The sequence below is a fragment of the Suncus etruscus genome, chromosome 17 (assembly GCF_024139225.1).
Source record: "Suncus etruscus isolate mSunEtr1 chromosome 17, mSunEtr1.pri.cur, whole genome shotgun sequence".
Taxonomy (NCBI): domain Eukaryota; kingdom Metazoa; phylum Chordata; class Mammalia; order Eulipotyphla; family Soricidae; genus Suncus; species Suncus etruscus.
Window position 1 is genome coordinate 39,328,536 of NC_064864.1, and position 18,740 is coordinate 39,347,275.

Consider the following 18,740-nt stretch of genomic DNA (forward strand, 5'->3'; position numbering starts at 1 on the left):
ATAGTTATACCTAAACAGGGTGGTCTATCAAGTAAAAAAATATTCAGTGGAATTTATTCTTCCAAGGTAGGTCACTCATTATAGAGAGGCATTACTAGATGCCATGATTTCACATGGCCTGTGGATATGAGGAAGGTCCACTCTTGGTCTGGCCTTTCAGGAGCTGAGTGTCTAGTAGGCAGCAAGACCAAAACAGCCTGCATGGAGAAGACAGGACTGCCATAACTGCTGAATGCCAACTCCTAAGAGGCACTGAGTTCAGGGCCAAACTCTCAAAGGAAGAATCAGCAGGAGAAAGAGGAAGTAAAGAGTGTTCCTGGCAGAGACCACAGAGTAATGAGCAAAAAACACAAGGCCTCTAATGTGCCCCATATTGTGAGAAACTCTTTTTTTCTTTTTAATGATTTTTAAATTGAATCAACATGAGCTACAGTTAGAATTGTTCATGATTGAATTTCAGTCATACAATGTTTAACACCCATGTGCTAAACTCTTTAGGCACAGGATCTCAGCCTCGTCTTCCAATAATGCTTGAGGAAGAGACCACCACCACCCCTCCATTCTTTTAAAAAGTGAAGGGGACTGAAAGACCAGAGAAGTTAAGGTGTCCTGAGATCACTGTCAACATGTGGTCAAGCTGGGACTTGGCCTAATGTCCACTTAACTCCAGATGTTCTCCCTGTTTGCCTCCTGCCAGAATGGTACCACTATTTTGTGCCGGGGAGTCTGGCCTGATCCAAAAACAGACTAGGTTGGGGAAGGCAGGGTGAGATGGCCAAATCCATGAAGATCTCATCATTTTGAGAAGCCAGAAACATGTATTGGAGTCTCTAGCAGGGAGTATAATCTTCTAGTCAATCCCACAAAAGTTATGGCTGAAGCCCATTCCTGGCCATGGACTAGCTACATGAGGCCAAACACCACATGCACCCACATGAATCTGAGTATGAAGCTTTCACAGGCAGAGTATGCAGAGTAAAAATTCAGCAAAAGAAGGCACCCAGAAGGCCCTCACTACCACTGTGGCAAACAGAGACGCACATCCTTAAACCTTCTGGTTTGCAACCACTTGTACTCCACATTTATTGGTGCCTGGGTATAAAATATTTGAGAACCACATGTCCAACCAACTAGGCGGTTCCAACTCAGGGGAGAGATCTTACTGCAAAGATATCACTTGTTCAACAAAACTATTGTATGGTGCTCTGTTTGTGTGTGTGTGTGTGTGTGTGTGTGTGTGTGTGTGTGTGTGTGTGTGCGCGTGCGTGTGTTTAAGGTGGTTGGACAACTCCTGGCAGTGTTGGGGGTTACAAGGAGCAATGTAGTATCAGGGATCACTATGGGTTTTGCTGCAAGCAAGGCAAGCATTTTCACTTTCACTCTGGTTGTATCTCTGCAGTTCACAAAAACTATCAGTGAACGAATGCTTTCTTTATGTTTCACTCTATCAAACACTGGAAGTAGATCTGTACACCAGACTCTAAGAGGACAGAGCACTGACTTGTTTTAGAGATGGAGGAGCCTGGTGTTCAAACAAAAATGTAGCAAGCAGAGTCTATTATAACACAGAATATTCCCCAGGAGCACACGGACTCAGAGAGGGAAAACCTGGGGATAAACAATTACTAGAAGAAGTGTGGGAACGAAATATTCTGGGTCTTCTAAATCATGTTTTCCATCAATCCCATTGCTCCTTATAAATTCTCTTGGGTAGTTAAGAGTCTACAAGAGTCGGCAAGAATTTTTAGAGTCAAGCAATTTCGTGCCCACTATGGGAAATAGAAGCATTGTGGGGGCAGTGAGTTAAGTGGGTGGAGTGTGGTGATACCCACAGAGGCATCGAAAGACACCTTGAGCTCAACCACAGGCCATCCTGATCCTGCAGCCAAGTCCCCACCATGCTAGAGTTTGTGATAACTCCATGGCTTCTCTGCCACCAGCTCTCAGTGCTGGGATGAAATAACAGAAACTAGGCAGCAGCTGCTTAGAAAAGGCAGCTTCTGTTACCCACTAGGTCAGGAGTTCTTAACCCTGACATTCATGATCATCTGCAAATCCATCCCGTGCATGTTAGCACACGTGTGTTTTTCTCCCAGAGAATAAATTGGCTGCCTTAACCAGCAGTCCCAAAGGAGCCTAGAACAAAAACACGGTTATAAACCATATGCCCCAACACACCAACATAGCTGGTTGGGGCACAAAGGATTGAGACTCTGGCTCAGTGGCTGACTCCAAGGAGGCTCTCAGCAAATGAACAAGTGAATCACAAAAGCGCCTACTGAGCATGTGTGTTAAAACACCCAGGGCTCAGTACTTGGGAGCAGAATCCGTGAGGCACAACCACTTTCATATATGCCAATCACAAAAACTGATCTATACATTTAGACCCTATCTTCTGAAATTGTGGGCCGTATCCCCTGTAAGGTCACTGAATGGGGGTAATTTTAAAGTAAATTTCCTTATATTTAATTATCTATATATGTTTGACTTATATACCTATTTTATATACTTATAGACCTGGGGCCATAGAAGAACTTTTTTAGAGGCCAGATCAATAGTACAGTAGGGAAGGCTGTTGCCTTGCAACAGAGCCAACCTGAATTTTATCCCTTGTATGCTACTATAAGGTCCCCCAAGCCCACCAGGAGTAATTACTAAGCACAGAGCCAGGAATGAGCCCTGAGCACTTTCGGCTGCAGCTCCAACACAACATACAAAAAAGAATTTCTTGGCTGAGTAAGGGTGGCAAGTGGAAAATATTTAAGAGCTGGTTTAGATCACTGGTTTTCAATCTTCTTATACCTTCAGGTCAGCACTAATCTATCTGAATTGTGCTCAAGGACTAGACCTCAATTCTAACCATTCAGTGAACAACTGCTTTTTGCTTTTGGACTGCACCCTATGGTGCTCAGGGATTTTTTCTGGTTCTGCCTCACAGATCACACTTGGTGAAGTTCAAGGGAATATTTGTGGTAGTAGGGGCCAAACCCCAGTCAGGAGCAAATACCCTGCTACTATACTATTTCTGTGACCTGGACCACTGCTTTTCAACCTCTCTGCACCTGCCCACCAGCACTGGTTCATGGACAGTCAGCTAAAAACTTCTGGTTTGTTGCATTAGTGACCTGCCTAAAGGCACACTGTCAACATGTGACAGAACCAGAATCCAAAGTGAAGCTATTACAGAAAGCCATAGGAAATGGCTAACCATTCCCATTTCTGGGTTTCTCCATAATTTCAGACCATTTATTTGGTCCCCAACCTGTACACTTGATCAGGAAGGGAATCTGGCAGTATGTGTGTCAGCTCCACCAGATATTTCTACTCCTTAAAGAGAACAGCAGAGTGAAAATAAAAATTCTTGGACCAGAGAGATAACCCGGCTAAGGCATTTGCCTTGTATTGGGCTGACCCTGGTTTGACTCCTGGCAATGTATTTGTTGCTCCCAAGCACTTGGAGTGATCCTTAAGTGCAGAGCCAAGAGTAGGCCCCCACTTCCACCCCAATCCCAGCACTGTTGGGTGTGGTCTAACTACACACCACCACCCTGACAAACTTCAAGCAACCCCATGAAATACCAAACTGCAGAGGTGTGGCTCAGGAATGCATATTTGGCAAGGCCTTGGGGAGAATCTGATGCCTGCTCAAATTTAAGAGGCAGAGATCTCACACCTCTAGGCAATGCCTCTCACCTGAGTCCATCCTGAAATTCATCTACCAGCCACTGGATCTGCCACTCCAGAAGCGAAGAACTGGTCCACATCTCCCAACCCCTGCCTAAACATATCTTAGAAGAAATAAGAGAATCGTCGTATCTGTAGCAAGGCCTGCCTTGAACACGCCTTCTAAAGCGGATTCCCATCTCTCATCTTACCCAGAATAGCCTGTTCGCAGCCTCAGGCCTCAGCACACATTTGCTGCTCTGACTCACTAGCTAGGCCTGCCCCCATCTGCCTGTGTTCATCCTCTCTACAGCCAAAACACAGATGAATTCCCACATAGAACAGAGGTGCTCCAAGCTCTCAGCTGATAAAGTTGCATCCAGAAATGGCTTTAAGAAGATTGCAAACAGGTTAAAAAACAACAGTATTTCACACCTACCTGAAAGGCTACTGAGTCGTTTCTGCTGTTCTGTGGCAAAAAGAGAGGGGAAAAAAAAAAGAGTAAGAGAGATACCAAAATCAAGAAGGCTTTGAAACTCGATCATAAATATCTCTATAACTTTGTAATTCACAACAATTCAACTTTGTAAAAAGTGCATGAAGACAGAGGAAAAAAAAAAGAAAGAAAGAAAGGCTGGCAGAACTTTTTAGAATCCCAAACTCTGGGTCCTCTGGGTTGAAATACTAAACTATGTTTTGTGCAGCTGAACATGGAGTGTCCTATGACTTCTTCTCCTGAGTTTTTTTTTTTTCTTACCTAAGACTCAGAGAAGTGTCACTCTTTTCAGGCTGTTTCCCTCTGATTTCCCCAGCAACTCTGGCTTACCTTGTGGGACCCCAGTGTCAGTGATTTTGAGAGGCCTGTAACTGTAATCATAGCCACGGCAGCTACCATTTGCCTGAGAATTGCAGAATTGCAGGCCTTGTCATAAGAACTTCCACCTTCTACTCTTCACAATGCCCAGATAGGTCAATGTTGGTAAGTCAGTATTGGCTGATTGTTAAGAGGCACAAACTACCCAAAAGATGCTGAAAACCAGTTATATCTAGAGCCTGGAGGCTACAAGTAAGTATAGGTGCTCATATCCAGCTCTAATACCTACTGCTCCTTAATATTGAGGAGGTTCAGTTTTCCTCAGCGTGCTGGGCATTTGCAAAGGGAGGCCAACATTGTTTTGTTTTGTTTTGAGAGTTCTGTATGTACGTGCTAGGGATTAAGCACAAAAATAAACTTTACCATCCACAGCTACTAAAGATAAAGTGGCTACTTAGATAAAAATAGTTTTGCCAGCACGTGGGTACTGTCATCATTCGCTTGGCCTAGTCCCTAGGTTGTCTCCAACTCAGGTTGCACAAGAAATAAACAGAACATCAGGGAGGTGCAGGGCTGTTAGAGCAAGTAGAGGCCCAGCAGAGTTCCAGGTTCAGCTCTGCCAGCTCTTGCTGGATGGCATTGGCCAATTTTCTTCTGTTAAGTCAAAGTGCTCACTGTGCCATAGTTCCCAAACTTTGGAAATTATCTGCAAGCTGAAGCCAAGGCCTTTCCCCTGGTAAGCAACGGGAAATTTCAGACCATTTTGTTCTCACTTCTGAAGTTTGAGATGGCCTTTCCCTCACTGAGAGAATTTTCAGGGGAACTGTCTAGCAGCACTGGGAATTAGCAATCTGAGGGTCATCTTGACAAACCTAGAACACGTGGGGGTACAAAAGCTCAGGAACTCTCTCAGGAGTATAAGGGGTTGTGTGGTATAGGGCCACAAGAACCAAGCTGGCAGCATGGTCTTCTCCATGCAAGGGTCTCAAACTCAATTTACCTGGGGGCCGCAGGAGGCAAAGTCGGGGTGATCCTTGAGTGCAAAGTCAGTAGTAAGCCTTGAACATTGGGGGGTGTGACCCAAACAACTAAAACAAAACAAAACAAAAAAAGATTCCTCTAGGGCCACAAAATGTTGTACAGAGGGCCATTTGTGGCCCGCGGGCCGAGAGTTTGAGACCCCTGATAGAGGAAGAGCTGGCTTAAAAGAATAACGTCCTGTGATTTCTGGGACAACCATAGCAGGAACCTTGCTTAGGAGGGCTAAAGTAGAATTTCAGAAGTAGAATAAAGTGATCATTCTTTCAGAGACTGTATTTGTTAAGAAACTGCTTTCACAGATCCTGTCTCTGAACCAAAGAGCTGCCAGGTTTGGCAAAAGCCAAAATGAAGTAAAAAATGCTTGACTAAGCTCTGCTGGCAATTAGTAAGCTAAGGCTGGGCTGCCAAGGCACTTCTGATCTCCTTGACTCCCCTGTCCCTTCCTACAGAATCTATGAATTGTGTCCTATGGGAAGTTTCCTTTTAATTCCAAAATATGAAGTGCAATTTTTATCCCTTTTCTGAAGAATATCTATCTTCAGGCTGCACACTTCTCATTTTTAAACATGAGAACAGAGCCTGTCCAAATGAGAAAGTTAAGAACCAAAGGCATCTGGGTAAATAAGTGTTTGTTCAGAGATGAAACAAAAAATACGAGATATTTCTGTCGAGGAAGTCTTACTAGACTTCTTCAGAGGGATGTGGCAGAAGTAGTTAACAGTGAAACTGGCATTTTCCAAAATCCAAGTTGCCTTGGGAATAAATCCCATTTTTAGAGAAACTGCCTTTCTTTCTGAGAACTAACTTGGTTCTGTTGGAGTGGATATTTTTTTTTAAGAAGATGAGTCATAGTTCATAGTGAACCAAAATTCACTTTGTCCTTCTGAATTACAGGCTCTTTCTGGGCAGAGAAAGCTCCTGGAAGTATAGGCAATGGCACTGCTGAAAGGACATGGGCTCATACAGAGCTCAGTGGAGAGGCAGCCATCCCTCTTCAGTATACGAACAACACAGATTTGTTGGGAAAACTAAAATGGGAGGCACACATCATGGAAAATAGAAAATGACAAAAATAACTTAAGATTCGAGTGGGAAGACTTTAAATAATAATATATTTCATTCATCTGCTTTTCAAGTGAAACAGGAAACAGAAAACCTCCTTTTTATATAGAAAACAAAAAGATATTCCATCCATTCCTTTGCCTCCAAATTAAAGGGGAGATGGAGGTGGAAAAAAACCTATGCCATTTGCAAGCAGGGGAAGGAGAAAAGGAAGATCGTTGCCAGCTCTGTACTCTGAACAAAATAATTTATCCTCTACTATATAAAATTCCAACTAATCCTTTCAATACGAAAAAAGAAGCTTGAAACTTTAATTCACATGTCCCCCCCCCCAAAAAAAAAGAAAACCCACAGAACTTTAATTTACATGGCACAGGTCTTTTGTGAAATCAAACTCTTATTCTTATTCTTCTACTGAATTCCAAAAGGGAAAAAATTTGAATTTTGAATCATCTTCTGAAATTTGTTTGTTTGTTTGGGGGGGGCGAAGGGGAGGCCATACCTTGCAAAAGTGGTTTTGTGAAAGTCTGTTCTTCTATTAAAATTGAAAAATGGAAAACTTTGGATTTAGAATCATCTTCTGAAATTTGTTCTTGTCTCTTGGGAGCCACACCTGTGGTGCTAGGGGCAACTCTCAGCTCCTTTTAAAGCCTGAGCTCTAGCCAGCCCTTTGAGCCATCTGTCTGTCCCCTTTCTGGAACATTTTAAACTGTCAACATGCATCACATGAAAATACATAAAATGGCCTATCCAGAAAAGAAAGACCCAGCTAAGCAGTCGAGCACCTACAGAGAACAGGCCCTAAGATCCCAGCAAGGTGAGTGGAGCGATGCAACATGTGAGATAAAAAGCTACAGAAACCTCAAGTCCTGAGTGGACACCACTGCTGCAAATTCAACAGAGAGCCTCTGTTTTGGAGACACAACAATATATTATATGCTGGGGGCCCTTAAAACAGGCAGAAAACTTAGCAGAAATGCAGGGCCTTGTGACAAGTAGGCAGCCCTGAGAAATAAATGTAAACATTTAAGATTTAAGGCTTGTACGGAAACAAAGAAGGCGCAGAATTTTGGTCCTGGGAAACTGAGTCTAAATTATGAGGTCCCTGTTATCTCTACATTCCAACCTGCCTGAGATGGGTTCCATTAGCAGTGCACCCCGGCCTGATGGAGATGGATCTCATTATCTGTACATTTCATCCCACTTGTCGATGGTCCTGTTATCTGGACAATCTGGCCTATTCAATGTATCTATCCCCTATCAATATATTTACGAGCGGAACTGTGCCCGCAAAAAGTATATAAGCCAGGCCTTGAGTTTCAATAAACAGATTTGGATTTGGATCTAGAATCCTTTTCCCACTCTTGTCTGTCTACGTGTCTGTCTTTGTGTCTTTGTGTTTGCACGATCTCCCTCTGAGAAAGAATAACCACATCTTAATTGGTATTCCGCACCCACAATTCTATATGTTGTAAGATTTTCTGTCCAACAAAAATTATTTCCATCCCAAATATCTCACTTTAGATTTTGAAACTGGGATTCTAAAACTTTTTAACTTTTGAAAAAGAAATGACTTTTAACATTATTTGAAAGAGGATTATAGTGCCTAGATTTTCTCAAGCTCTCCCTAGAATTCTTATGCTAAAGAATTATAGGGCTGCAACAACTCCTTACTGTGAATAGCCAAGCTGCAGAAATTCAGTCCCATATCTTTACTCTGTCCCCTGACATCCCAACCCAAGGGCCTGTCTGTCTGCTGGTGATGGAGTTGACAAGTCCTGGAAGAAAGTAAGTGGGATGAAGGACACTAGAGAAGGATGAGATTCTAGAATATTTCTGTAGAATAAAAGAATTCCTGCCTGAGAGGTCAGGAGAGATCACCTAATCCCAATGAACCAATTAGGGGTATAGTATACTCTGTCCCTACCTCGATTGTGCTGCAAAAGCACAATAGTAGGGTTGACGATTGTGGTGGAGGGGTAGGCAGATGATGGCTTGCTAACTGGTATAAAAGCTTGGGAGTCAGTTCCAACATGGGGTGAGGACACTTCATTTAGTAGAGGACTTGAATCCTAGAAAGAAAGTAAACATTACACATTACTATAAACATATGACACATCTAGAATCAATACTTTTTTTTTTTTAATGGAAGAAGTTTCAAGTTTACAATGACTTTGCTTATAAAAAGAAATATAACAAAGATGTTAATTCCCCTTAAGAGTTTAATCTGGAAGGTTTATTCTCTTGAATTGGTATTAGTAGGGGAAGACAAGAAAGGAAAATGTTGTAAAGGTCTCAGCAACGCCATTCTTTATTTTTACCTGGTAATGATTGTGAATCAATCTGGTTACTGAAAAAGCAAATTCAAATCAAAATAGTACATGCAAAAGTCATGCAATTACAAATGCAGTCCAAGACTGAGAGCTGGTTTAATTGGGGAAAAATAAGAGAAGTTTAGTATTTAGTTTGTATTTATATTTACATTTAGTGTTGTCTAAAGAAACATGAGACAAGATAAGGCCAGGAAACAATCACGTAAGAGACAAAGGTAGAATTACCTATACTCTCAGAATGTTCTTCTCAACATTAGCACCTCTAACCAAATTCCCTTAGCACTTGCTTCTGAGATTTGGCTATTAGCCTGTCCTATATCCAAAGTCCTATGTCCCCCCAAAACTGAATGGTAAAGATCTCTGAAGTAAAGACTTGCAAAATTCTGACTTAATGTAAATACTAATGAAATCACTAATATTATATGCTGCACAGTGGAAATAATGCTGGCCTTTTAAAATAAACAGATATCAGACTCGAGATATTTAGTCAGTTTCCCCTAAGACACGTAGAAAATCAAAAAACCCTTTCTACTCTCCTATGTACAATGCCTAACTACAGAATGTCATTTTCTAAAAGATTTGAGGAGTAGAACTTTGATAAGCACTCTTTTGGGGGGAGGGTGGCTCAGAGGTAACCTCCTTGGCTCTGCGCTCAGAAATCACGCCTGGCAGGCTCAGGTGACCATATGGGATGCCAGGAATTGAACCTGGGTCTGTCCAGGTCAACTGTGTGGAAGGCAAACGCCCAACCACTGTGCTATCACTCCAGCCCCTGATAGGCACTCTTCAGACAAAATAGTATGGCTCAAAGTAATCAGTAGGCGCCAACGGATATCAATGGATATCATTTGCAGATGAAGGCTAGGTCTGCCCTTCCTCCTTTCTCCACATCCTGTAGGTGCTCAGTACATATCCCATAAATAACAGGAGCTACCAGCAAAGGTGTTTTTGAGCAGCATGAGAATATGTGCCTATTGAAAGATGTGCATGTTGGAACCTCAGACAGCACCTAACACAAGGAGGATCATCTGGAAATTGACATAGTTAAGCCCAATTCTTCTGAACATGGCCTGAAACTGTAGTTGCTAGTTCTGAGTGGCAGTGAGGTGAATAAATGAGACCTTTTCCCAAAACTTGAGAGGCACAGTCTCAACTTGTGGAGGAAAAAAACCACTTTTTTAATTTTTCATTTGCAAAATAGAAAACAATTAGATTTGCCCTAATTAGCTTTCAGAGTGCTCTGGTGTGCCAAAGAACCAAAAAGAAGCAAACAGCTCTTTAAGATATATTCATCTAATGTGATAACTGAATGCATCGTATGGGCCTTCAGCGGTTTATAAATTGTGCTCTAGGTAACAAGTCTTATTTTGGGAACATCATAAAAATGGACTAAATAAAGAATCTTAACTGCAGAAAGATCAATTAACATGATGGATTTTCTTCTTTTTTTTTACTCTAAAGTTGTTTTCCCAGGGCCTCTGACTCCCATCTACTAAGTACTTCCTCAGTGGCTTGGCTAACACTTCTGAGATATTCCTTCTATAGCATGCCCCAACACCATGAGCTCTGACATACATGGCTGTGAATGCACCCCAAAGACCTTTGAGGAGCTTGATGTGTGCTTATTTAAGGAGCCACACATAGAAAGCCTGTACTGTCCAACATAATTGCTGGTTCTTCAGAGGACAGCACCTGAGGCATCAGGAACTCCTTAGTTTCCTGTGACTCCAGGAATACTATTTGGCCACAAATGGCCTTGGAAATCACAATGCATCCCCCCAAATTTGCCATTTGAGAAAACATTTCTAACTTTGTTTCTTAAATCCAACTTTTAAACCAATTTCCTCTGTTATACTCAAGCCCCCCCCCCCCCAACTCCTTCCCTACCCCTGGGTATTTAAAAAACAAACAAAACAAAACAAACAAAAAACAGTTTCGGCCTCAGATGTTCTTTGCTGTTCTTCCCTCCCCTGGAATCTCCCAAGCCCCAGGTGGAGAGGCTGAGAGTTCACATTGGGCTGCAGCCAGCTTTTCTGTTCTTTAAACAGCCTCTGCTCTAACTGCCTGGCCTATGGAGAAGACCCCTGGCTGAGAGACAGGCTTGAGCAGGCATTTCTCTTCAGAAAGAACCAATATCTTTCTGGAAGGTGAGTATTCCAAAGAGAACAGAGAAGGAGGGGAGGGGACGTGAGGGGCTGGTGAGGGGCATGGCCCATCTCCCACACCAGGCCTACCCAAGGACCCCACCCAGGTGGCATGCAGTCCAGGGGAAAGCAGGACAGCCTCAGTCATACACAACACAGCACAGCCAATGCTTCCTGCAGCACTTAGTACTTGGGTAAGAGGGGTTTCACTGCTAGGGATACAATCAGGGAGGCAGGATAAAGGGGACAGGGTAGGGGGACTGCAGCAAGCTTACGGTACTGGAGACGGCTCCTGTGCGGTCAGGCTCCCAGGCTCTGTGGAAGCACTCGGGGGCCGCTGGGACCAGCGGAGGCGGTGGAGAGAAGGATGGTGGAGGCGGACTAACGGGGGGGACAGGGCCAGGGGTGCCGGCCCGCAGGTGGTGCTGGGATCGCCTCTGCAGATGAGGGGGAATGAAATCATCTAGAGTCGGGAAGGTCAGAGGTGAGCCGGCAGGGGAAGTCGCCGGGATGGGGGGGCCCAGTGGCCCCAGAGATGCTGGAGGTCTGGCAGAGCTTTCGTGCCCTCGGTCAGTACTGACCAGGTAGAGAGGGACAACTATGACCCCGGGCTGGGCTGGGCTGGAGGAAGAGGCGTCCTGCAGGAAATAAGGGGTGGTTACGTCAAGGGGACGGCAGGGGAAGGAGGCATTCCACATGTACGGAGCGGAGAGTGGACATGCAGTGATGTTCGCTGAGAAATATTTAATCGGTGCCCTTTCCACAGAGGACATGGGCCCTGGGGGCCAGCCAGCTGGCCTCCGGACATGCTCTGACACAGAAGAAAGCCCATCCAAGTGTTCGTTCCATCCATCTATTTTTGAATTCTTTTAACACTTTATGAGAGAGAAAGAAACTATAGCAAACTAGGCAGGCAGGCTGTGATCAATCTCCCCCACCTCCCCAACTGCTTTCAAGGACTACAAAGCTCGGGAATAAATATACTTTCTCCAACACCTTGTTAGGAACAAACACTCTGTGTGCCTTATTAGTCTATGGACACCAGTGCTGGCAGACATTTACATTTACAGAGAAGAGGGGAGAGTGGCAGAGGGACTGGTGCATGGATGTTTAGAGAGAAGTTGGGGATCAAGCTGGAGCATCATTAACAGGAAAAGGGAGGGCAAGACAGCCCAGAAAACAAAGGAGCTGCTGGCAGGGGTTTGGAGAGAGACGGTGTAGATAGAAGACACACAAACATTTCTAGTTCCTTGCCTTGGCTGGAAAACACGGCTGCCAAGGGGAAGGTTCATTTCTCTTCTGGTTTTCGAGCTCAGAGGTAAACTTGGGGCCTAGCACAGGTGGTCTTGCTGCATCTGGGAAGGCAGGCCCAGTGCCATGGCCAGAGGCATCTCTTGGGGCATCAGAGCACAGCTCAGGAAGGCCGGAAAGAGGAACAGAGGGGGGTTTCCTTGTGCCAGCTATGTGGAAGTCAGTGCTGGGAGTCAGTGCCCAAATGCCTGTGGCTTCCAAGGGTGTGCCTTTGCCTAGGTCACGTGCGCTGCCCAAGTTCTCCGAGGCCACCCGGCAAATGTTATTGGATAAACAAGGTACATATAAGCTGCTGACCTTTTTATTCCCAGCCACCTCATCACGTGGGTTAGAGCTCACATTCTCTCTATAAACTGCTCTGGCCGCCACAAAGGGGTGCTGAGCTTGGGCTGAAGCACGGGGGCATGTGGAACCTGGAAGCGAGGGCCCAGGACACAACCCAGGAGCAGGAGCTGAGCTGGCTGCCAGAGGATCAGACATGAACTGTGACTTGGAGGGGCTGGAATGGCTAGGGATGCTGACTGGGATGTAGGGCTTAGGAGAGCTCCGGTAGAGGGAGTCCTTGTAGGTGCTGTGGCTGGTGAGGGGCTGCCATGCAAAGCAATCCTCTTTAGGGTAAGGAGGGCGTGGTGGGGAGAGAGCCTAGGATATGATTTTTCAAAGCACCATATCCAAACAGAAGGAGAGAGGGGGGAAGAGGAGGAGAAATGGAAATTATTGACCATTAGAAGGCACAACAGAATGTGTTTTGAAGAAAAAAAAAAACAATTCTTGACAGGATCTTAAATAAGTAAATCATCCTCAGCTTAGTCCCCTTACAGTTTTCTTCTGGGGAAAGCCCAAGATTGAAGACTGGGCAATACTTACCTGGAAAGGGAGGTGGGGTTTGGGGTGGGCAGAAGAGACGCCACATGCTCAGTCAATTTGACACCAACCCTTGAAGAGTCTTTTCCGACTAAATAAGGGTGCCAATGGGCTAAATGCCATGGGACAAGCCTCTAAGACCTTTATCTTTTCAGTCCCCTTTTATAAACAGTTTCTTCTTTAAGCCTTGGCTTTACAAGTTTCAATGAAACCCTCAAGTGCTTATTCTTTTCCCTTAGAAAAGAAGAATCCTCCTTGTTGTGTTCATGAGACAGATGCTTTCATTGAATCACGGAGATTTAGCGCTCTACTCCATAAGCAAAACAAATTAAAGCTCCCCAAGAAGAAGGAGCTAAGGACTTTGAACCCACATGTGTGCTTTCTTCAGAGGAAACAGTCTGATGGAACTAATTATTACAAAGAAGACAAGCATGAGATTAAAAGCATGCGGTCTTGCAGTTTTGACACATCACAGAACAAAGGAACCAGGCAATGAAGCACTTGACTTGGCCTACTGGATTGGACTATGCCTAATTCTCAAATGTCAGCACTGCCCTATTCTTGTTCCTCCATTCCATCATGAGGCACAGTGAATCCTGGGGAGAAGACGGTGTTTTTTTAAGAGGTGGGAGTGATCAGCCTCAGGTTCCTGGCTTAACCCAAAGTTCTGGTTTTAGGGTTTAGAGCTAGAAAGCTGAAGCTTATATTTCCTTCCCCTTTCCTCAACAAAGTCCTGGGTTCCTCATTGTGGCCTTGGGGGTACAGGATCAGTAAATGGGAGAACCAGGCTAATTCTTACTGCAGTGAGAGCAATCTGCCAGTCTTTACTCAAAATAAATTAGTCCATAAAATAAGGAAAGCATGTATTCTTAGTGTTATGGACACAATGCCTATATATCCAAATCTGCCATTGTCAAACCACTTATCCTGAGTGATGACATTTGGAGGACCTTTGGGCAGTTATGAGGATTAAATAAGGGCAGGAGGGTTGGGGATTCCCAGGATAGGATAAATGTGCTTTCAAGACAAGGAAGAGAAAGCTGAGTTCTCCCTCCCATCGAATGGAAGAGAGAAGCTGTCATTAAGCTAGAAAGAGAATCATAAAGGGGAATTGAAAGGTTGGCATCTGATCTTACACCCTTTCTACAAAATTGGAAAAATAAATGCTGTTACCGAAGCTATTTGCTGTGGTTGTCTCTTGGAGCCCGACTAAGACACAGATTGTCTATTACCTTTGGAACCCATACAAAGAAAATCAAAACCCTCTAGACAGATGAGACATTAGAATCTGGTCTCTCTCTGTGACAAAAAAAAACAACAAAAACAAAAACAAAAAAACTGGTGTGGCTCTATTATGGGCTTTATTTTCTAATATTAAATTTTTTGGTCAGAGGTTGTGATGTTAGCATGTAAGTAATAGAAGTTTTGTGAATTTGGATTAAAGTCTCAACACAGAGCAGTAAACTAAACTGTTCCCTTAACCTCAGTTTTTATAGTTACAAAAAAATCTGAGGCAAAAAAAGAGGTGCCCTGGATGAACTTGACACCCCTCTTTTCCCAGGATGCCCACAATGGTACCAGTGGATCTTCCGACATACTAGCCAAAGAAATAAAATGGACAGGCCTCTTTAACAGTTATCAGGAGCAAAGATTGGCAGGCGGATTCAGGCATGCAGAAGCTGGGATCTGTTTAGACTGAAGGATACCATCTCTAGAAACACACCACTTGAACTAGCATGCACCTGAGGGACTGCAGGGCACATCTGGGAGCTAAGTAAAAGAATCTCGAGTCAGGCTCAGATTTGCTTTTACTTTGAGCTGCCATGTGTGACTGAGTGATTCCTTCTTGTCCAAAGATAGAAATCCATTTCAGTGAGTTTTTAATTTAATTTGGTTATGGCCATATACAGTGTGAGAGCTGCATCACATCAGGCTCCAGCCTTCCTGGGGCTCTGACCTGCGGAGGAGACGCTTCCCCAGAGTGTTGACAAAAAACTCAGAGCCAAAGGCCTTTCTGTCCAGGGTTTGCTTTAGCTCTAAATGCAAGGGTGGGTATGCAGACACTTTATTCAGAAGGAATTACTTTTTTGTTTTATTGTGACCAGCAGGCACTCCAGCCAGTTTGCATTCCTACCCACTGGCCAGTAATGAATTTCCATTTATCTTTTGAAGTAGTTCAGCACTGGGAAAAAAATGAATTTAGAGATGGGTTTAGAGACTATGATGTGTTCCTTATTTATACAGTTGCAGAAGCTACCAGTCAATCCACACCTCCACTGGATCCTCAATGGATATGTTGTGTGAGAGAGGGAAACTTCAGTTCCTTATACTAAAGGTAAAATCAGAGAAGCAGATCCAGGTTAACAGGAGGAAAAGCAGAAAATGGGGCTCCCCTATGGCCCATGAAGCTATTGGACACCCAATCCAGATTTTTTTGAAATGTTAAGTCTGTAGAGATCTGAGACCTTTTTTCCATGTAAAAATCAAGTGAGCCTCTCTTATTTTGTCTAAACCAAAGTATACTTATAGCTCTAGCAGTGGCTCAATAGACAAGAGTCATCTTTGCATTCAGAAAATAAATCCAAGAGGTAATGCTTGGTCTCAGTATTCAGGATCTAAATGGTCAATTTTTACCACCAAATATATAGAATAAAATCACTAGAGCAGTTTATTGAGTTCTTTTTAAGGTGCCTGAGGAAAAAAAGAAAATCCCTATAAAATATGTTATTTATAGTATTACTAAAAATAAGGTTGTTTTTTTTTTTCTTATTATAAAGTTCACTTGTATAAACTTCTTGCATTCAACACAGTGATGTGAATATCACTAAAGGCCAAAGATGTTGTGGCAAATATCCGTTTGAAAAAGATTTTTTATTCACTTCGCATGCTTTTAGAATTCTTTCTTTAGAAGAGCTGCTGTAAGCCAAAAGGAATTACAAAGCTGTCCTTTGGTAATCAGCACTATTTCTTAAGCAGCGCAGAGTCAGCTGGATCCACTCTTGAAATAACTGAGGAGAAGAAAAATGGTGTCTGCCATAGTCAGGACATTTATTCACTAAGGAAAGCCTGAAAAATGGTAAAACTATGGCAAGTTACTGACTGGACACTGACTGCCAAGTCCCTATGGCTAATGTGGGTGTTGGGAGGCCAACCCCTATGTGCAGCTCCTAGTTTCAACCAGTGGCCTTGAGTGCATGTGGCGGGTCATGGAAGATGGAAAGACTTAGTGGTTTCACTTCAGGAGTTAGAGCAATTTTAAGTCCTCAGGACCAGAAGTCAGTGATTCATTGGGAAAAGAGTAGAGACTAAAAAGAAGCCAAATCCTGGCTCTTTCTGAGTTCTGGTGTCATCTGAACAGAAGATAAGTACAAGAAGGGACACAGAAGGATACCATTTTTGCAGAATTTTTGATCAGCACAGCATCCTTTTAAAAAAAAAAAAGGAACTATCCTGTTTTATGGAGCTGATTTCTCTATAAAAATCCACCTCTAATGATATGGAGAAAAAAATACTGGTGGGAAAAATATTGTGAAGCTTCTATTGAAATAGTACAGAGATTATTTTAAAAAATAAAACAAGAGGGATGGGAAGATGTACCAAGGTTAGGGTACATGTCTAGCATGTGACTGACTCCAATTCAATCCCCAGGACCAAACAATCTCCTGAACATTGCTAGTCCTAGATCCCCTGAGTACCACCAGGTACAGCTTGGGAGGCTCCCAAGCACTGTTGGGGTAGCACCTTTAGGCCTTCACATTGGGCCCCAAACCCAATGAATCAAAAACTTTGGGTATGGCCCTCAAGCCTTCACATATAGGGAAGTCTTTCTCTTCAAACAGAAGCTGAGAGATAGTAGAGGGGTCAGGCTCAGGCCTTGCATGTGGTCAACCCTAGTTAAATCCTCAGCACCACATGATCCCCAAGAATCACCAGGTATAGCCCTAGAGGCCCCCATGCAGCACCAGGTGTGGCCCAGGTAATGCCCAGAAGCAAAATAGTGACATATCCATGAGCTAAGAATCACCAGGAGGGATGTCCAGAACTCTTGAGCACTGCTTGGGAGGCTCAAATAAAAGAGTAAAATAAAAGTAAAGCAGAAAGGGGGCCGGCGAGGTGGCGCTAGAGGTAAGGTATCTGCCTTGTAAGCGCTAGCCAAGGAAGGACCGTGGTTCGATCCCCCGGCTTCCCATATGGTCCCCCCAAGCCAGGGGCAATTTCTGAGTGCTTAGCCAGGAGTAACTCCTGAGCATCAAATGGGTGTGGCCCAAAAAAACCAAAAACCAAAACAAAACAAAACAAAAGTAAAGCAGAAAGGGAGCAAAGTTATCACAGTGGGTAGGGCATTTACCGTGGATACAGCTGGCCTGGATTCAATCCCTGGCATCTCATATGGTCCCCCATATGAGGAGTGATTTCTGAGCACTGAGTCAGGAGTAACTGCTGAGTGCTGCTGGTTGTAGCCCCAAACCAAAAACAAAACAAAGGCAGGAAATTCCATACCTATCAATACCATGCTTAGGCATATATATATTCAAAGGACATTAAAACAATTCAAATGGAGATTTTCACCTCTGTTTTAATAGAAGCATTAATCACAATAGCAAAATGTGAAATCAACTAACTGCTCATCAACCAGTGACTGGATAAAGAACAGGTGGCACATATAAAATAATATATTCATATCTACATTCAATGAAATACTGTTCAACCATTTAAAAGTATGAAGTAAAAAAAGGTATGAAGTAATACTTTGGAGACAAAATAGTAACCAGTAATAGAAACCAGTGATGAAGTATAAGCCAACCACTGTATGATTTTAATCAGATGTGGAATGTGAAAAACCAAAGTAAACAAGCTGGCAAAAACCAAAACTCTTAGATTCAGTGACTATGATGATCACTGAAGTGAAAGAAGAGGCATTGAGGAAACTTTTTGGTAAAGGAATAGGACTAGAATTTCAGTGGTTAGTAAAATATTATAAACATAAGAAGGTGTGATGCTAAAATCTTGAAATCTGCAATAGTTTAACCTAATAAGAAATTTAAAATATATATCATCAAAGTTAAAATGGGCTTTTTTGCCTTTCCTTAAGAATATTAAAGGGTGGGACTACATAAAAAATGTTTCTAGGGGCCGGGCGGTGGCGCTGGAGGTAAGGTGCCTGCCTTGCCTGTGCTAGCCTAGGACGGACCTTGGTTCGATCCCCCGGCGTCCCATATGGTCCCCCAAGAAGCCAGGAGCAACTTCTGAGCGCATAGCCAGGAGTAACCCCTGAGCGTCACAGGGTGTGGCCCAAAAGCCAAAAAAAAAAAAAAAAAGAAAAAAAAAAAATGTTTCTATACGGCAAAAGAAATATAGGCTAACACCTATAGGACAGGTAACTGGGAAAAAATATTTGCACTCAACACATCAGATAAAATGTTGATATCTAGGACATATAAAGAAATCACAAAGGTTAACCCCCCAAAATCTAAAAACCTTATCAAAAATGGGGAGAGGAAATTAACA

General features: G+C 43.3%; 1 protein-coding gene across 6 annotated transcripts in view; it reads right to left on the reverse strand.

Annotated features, from left to right (window-relative positions):
- The window catches only part of SORBS1 (sorbin and SH3 domain containing 1), a 255,471-nt gene that overhangs the window by 80,400 nt on the left and 156,331 nt on the right, over nt 1–18,740 (reverse strand). For 4 of the 6 annotated variants that reach the window (XM_049790807.1, XM_049790808.1, XM_049790812.1 and 1 more), the window contains 2 exons: nt 8,508–8,652; nt 4,103–4,132 (listed from right to left, as the gene is read on the reverse strand). In XM_049790807.1, coding sequence (XP_049646764.1) covers nt 4,103–4,132; nt 8,508–8,652 — 175 coding nt within the window. Of the gene's footprint in view, nt 1–4,102; nt 4,133–8,507; nt 8,653–11,332; nt 11,696–18,740 lie in introns of all 6 variants that reach the window. The other 2 variants (XM_049790806.1, XM_049790809.1) reach the window with 1 other exon arrangement.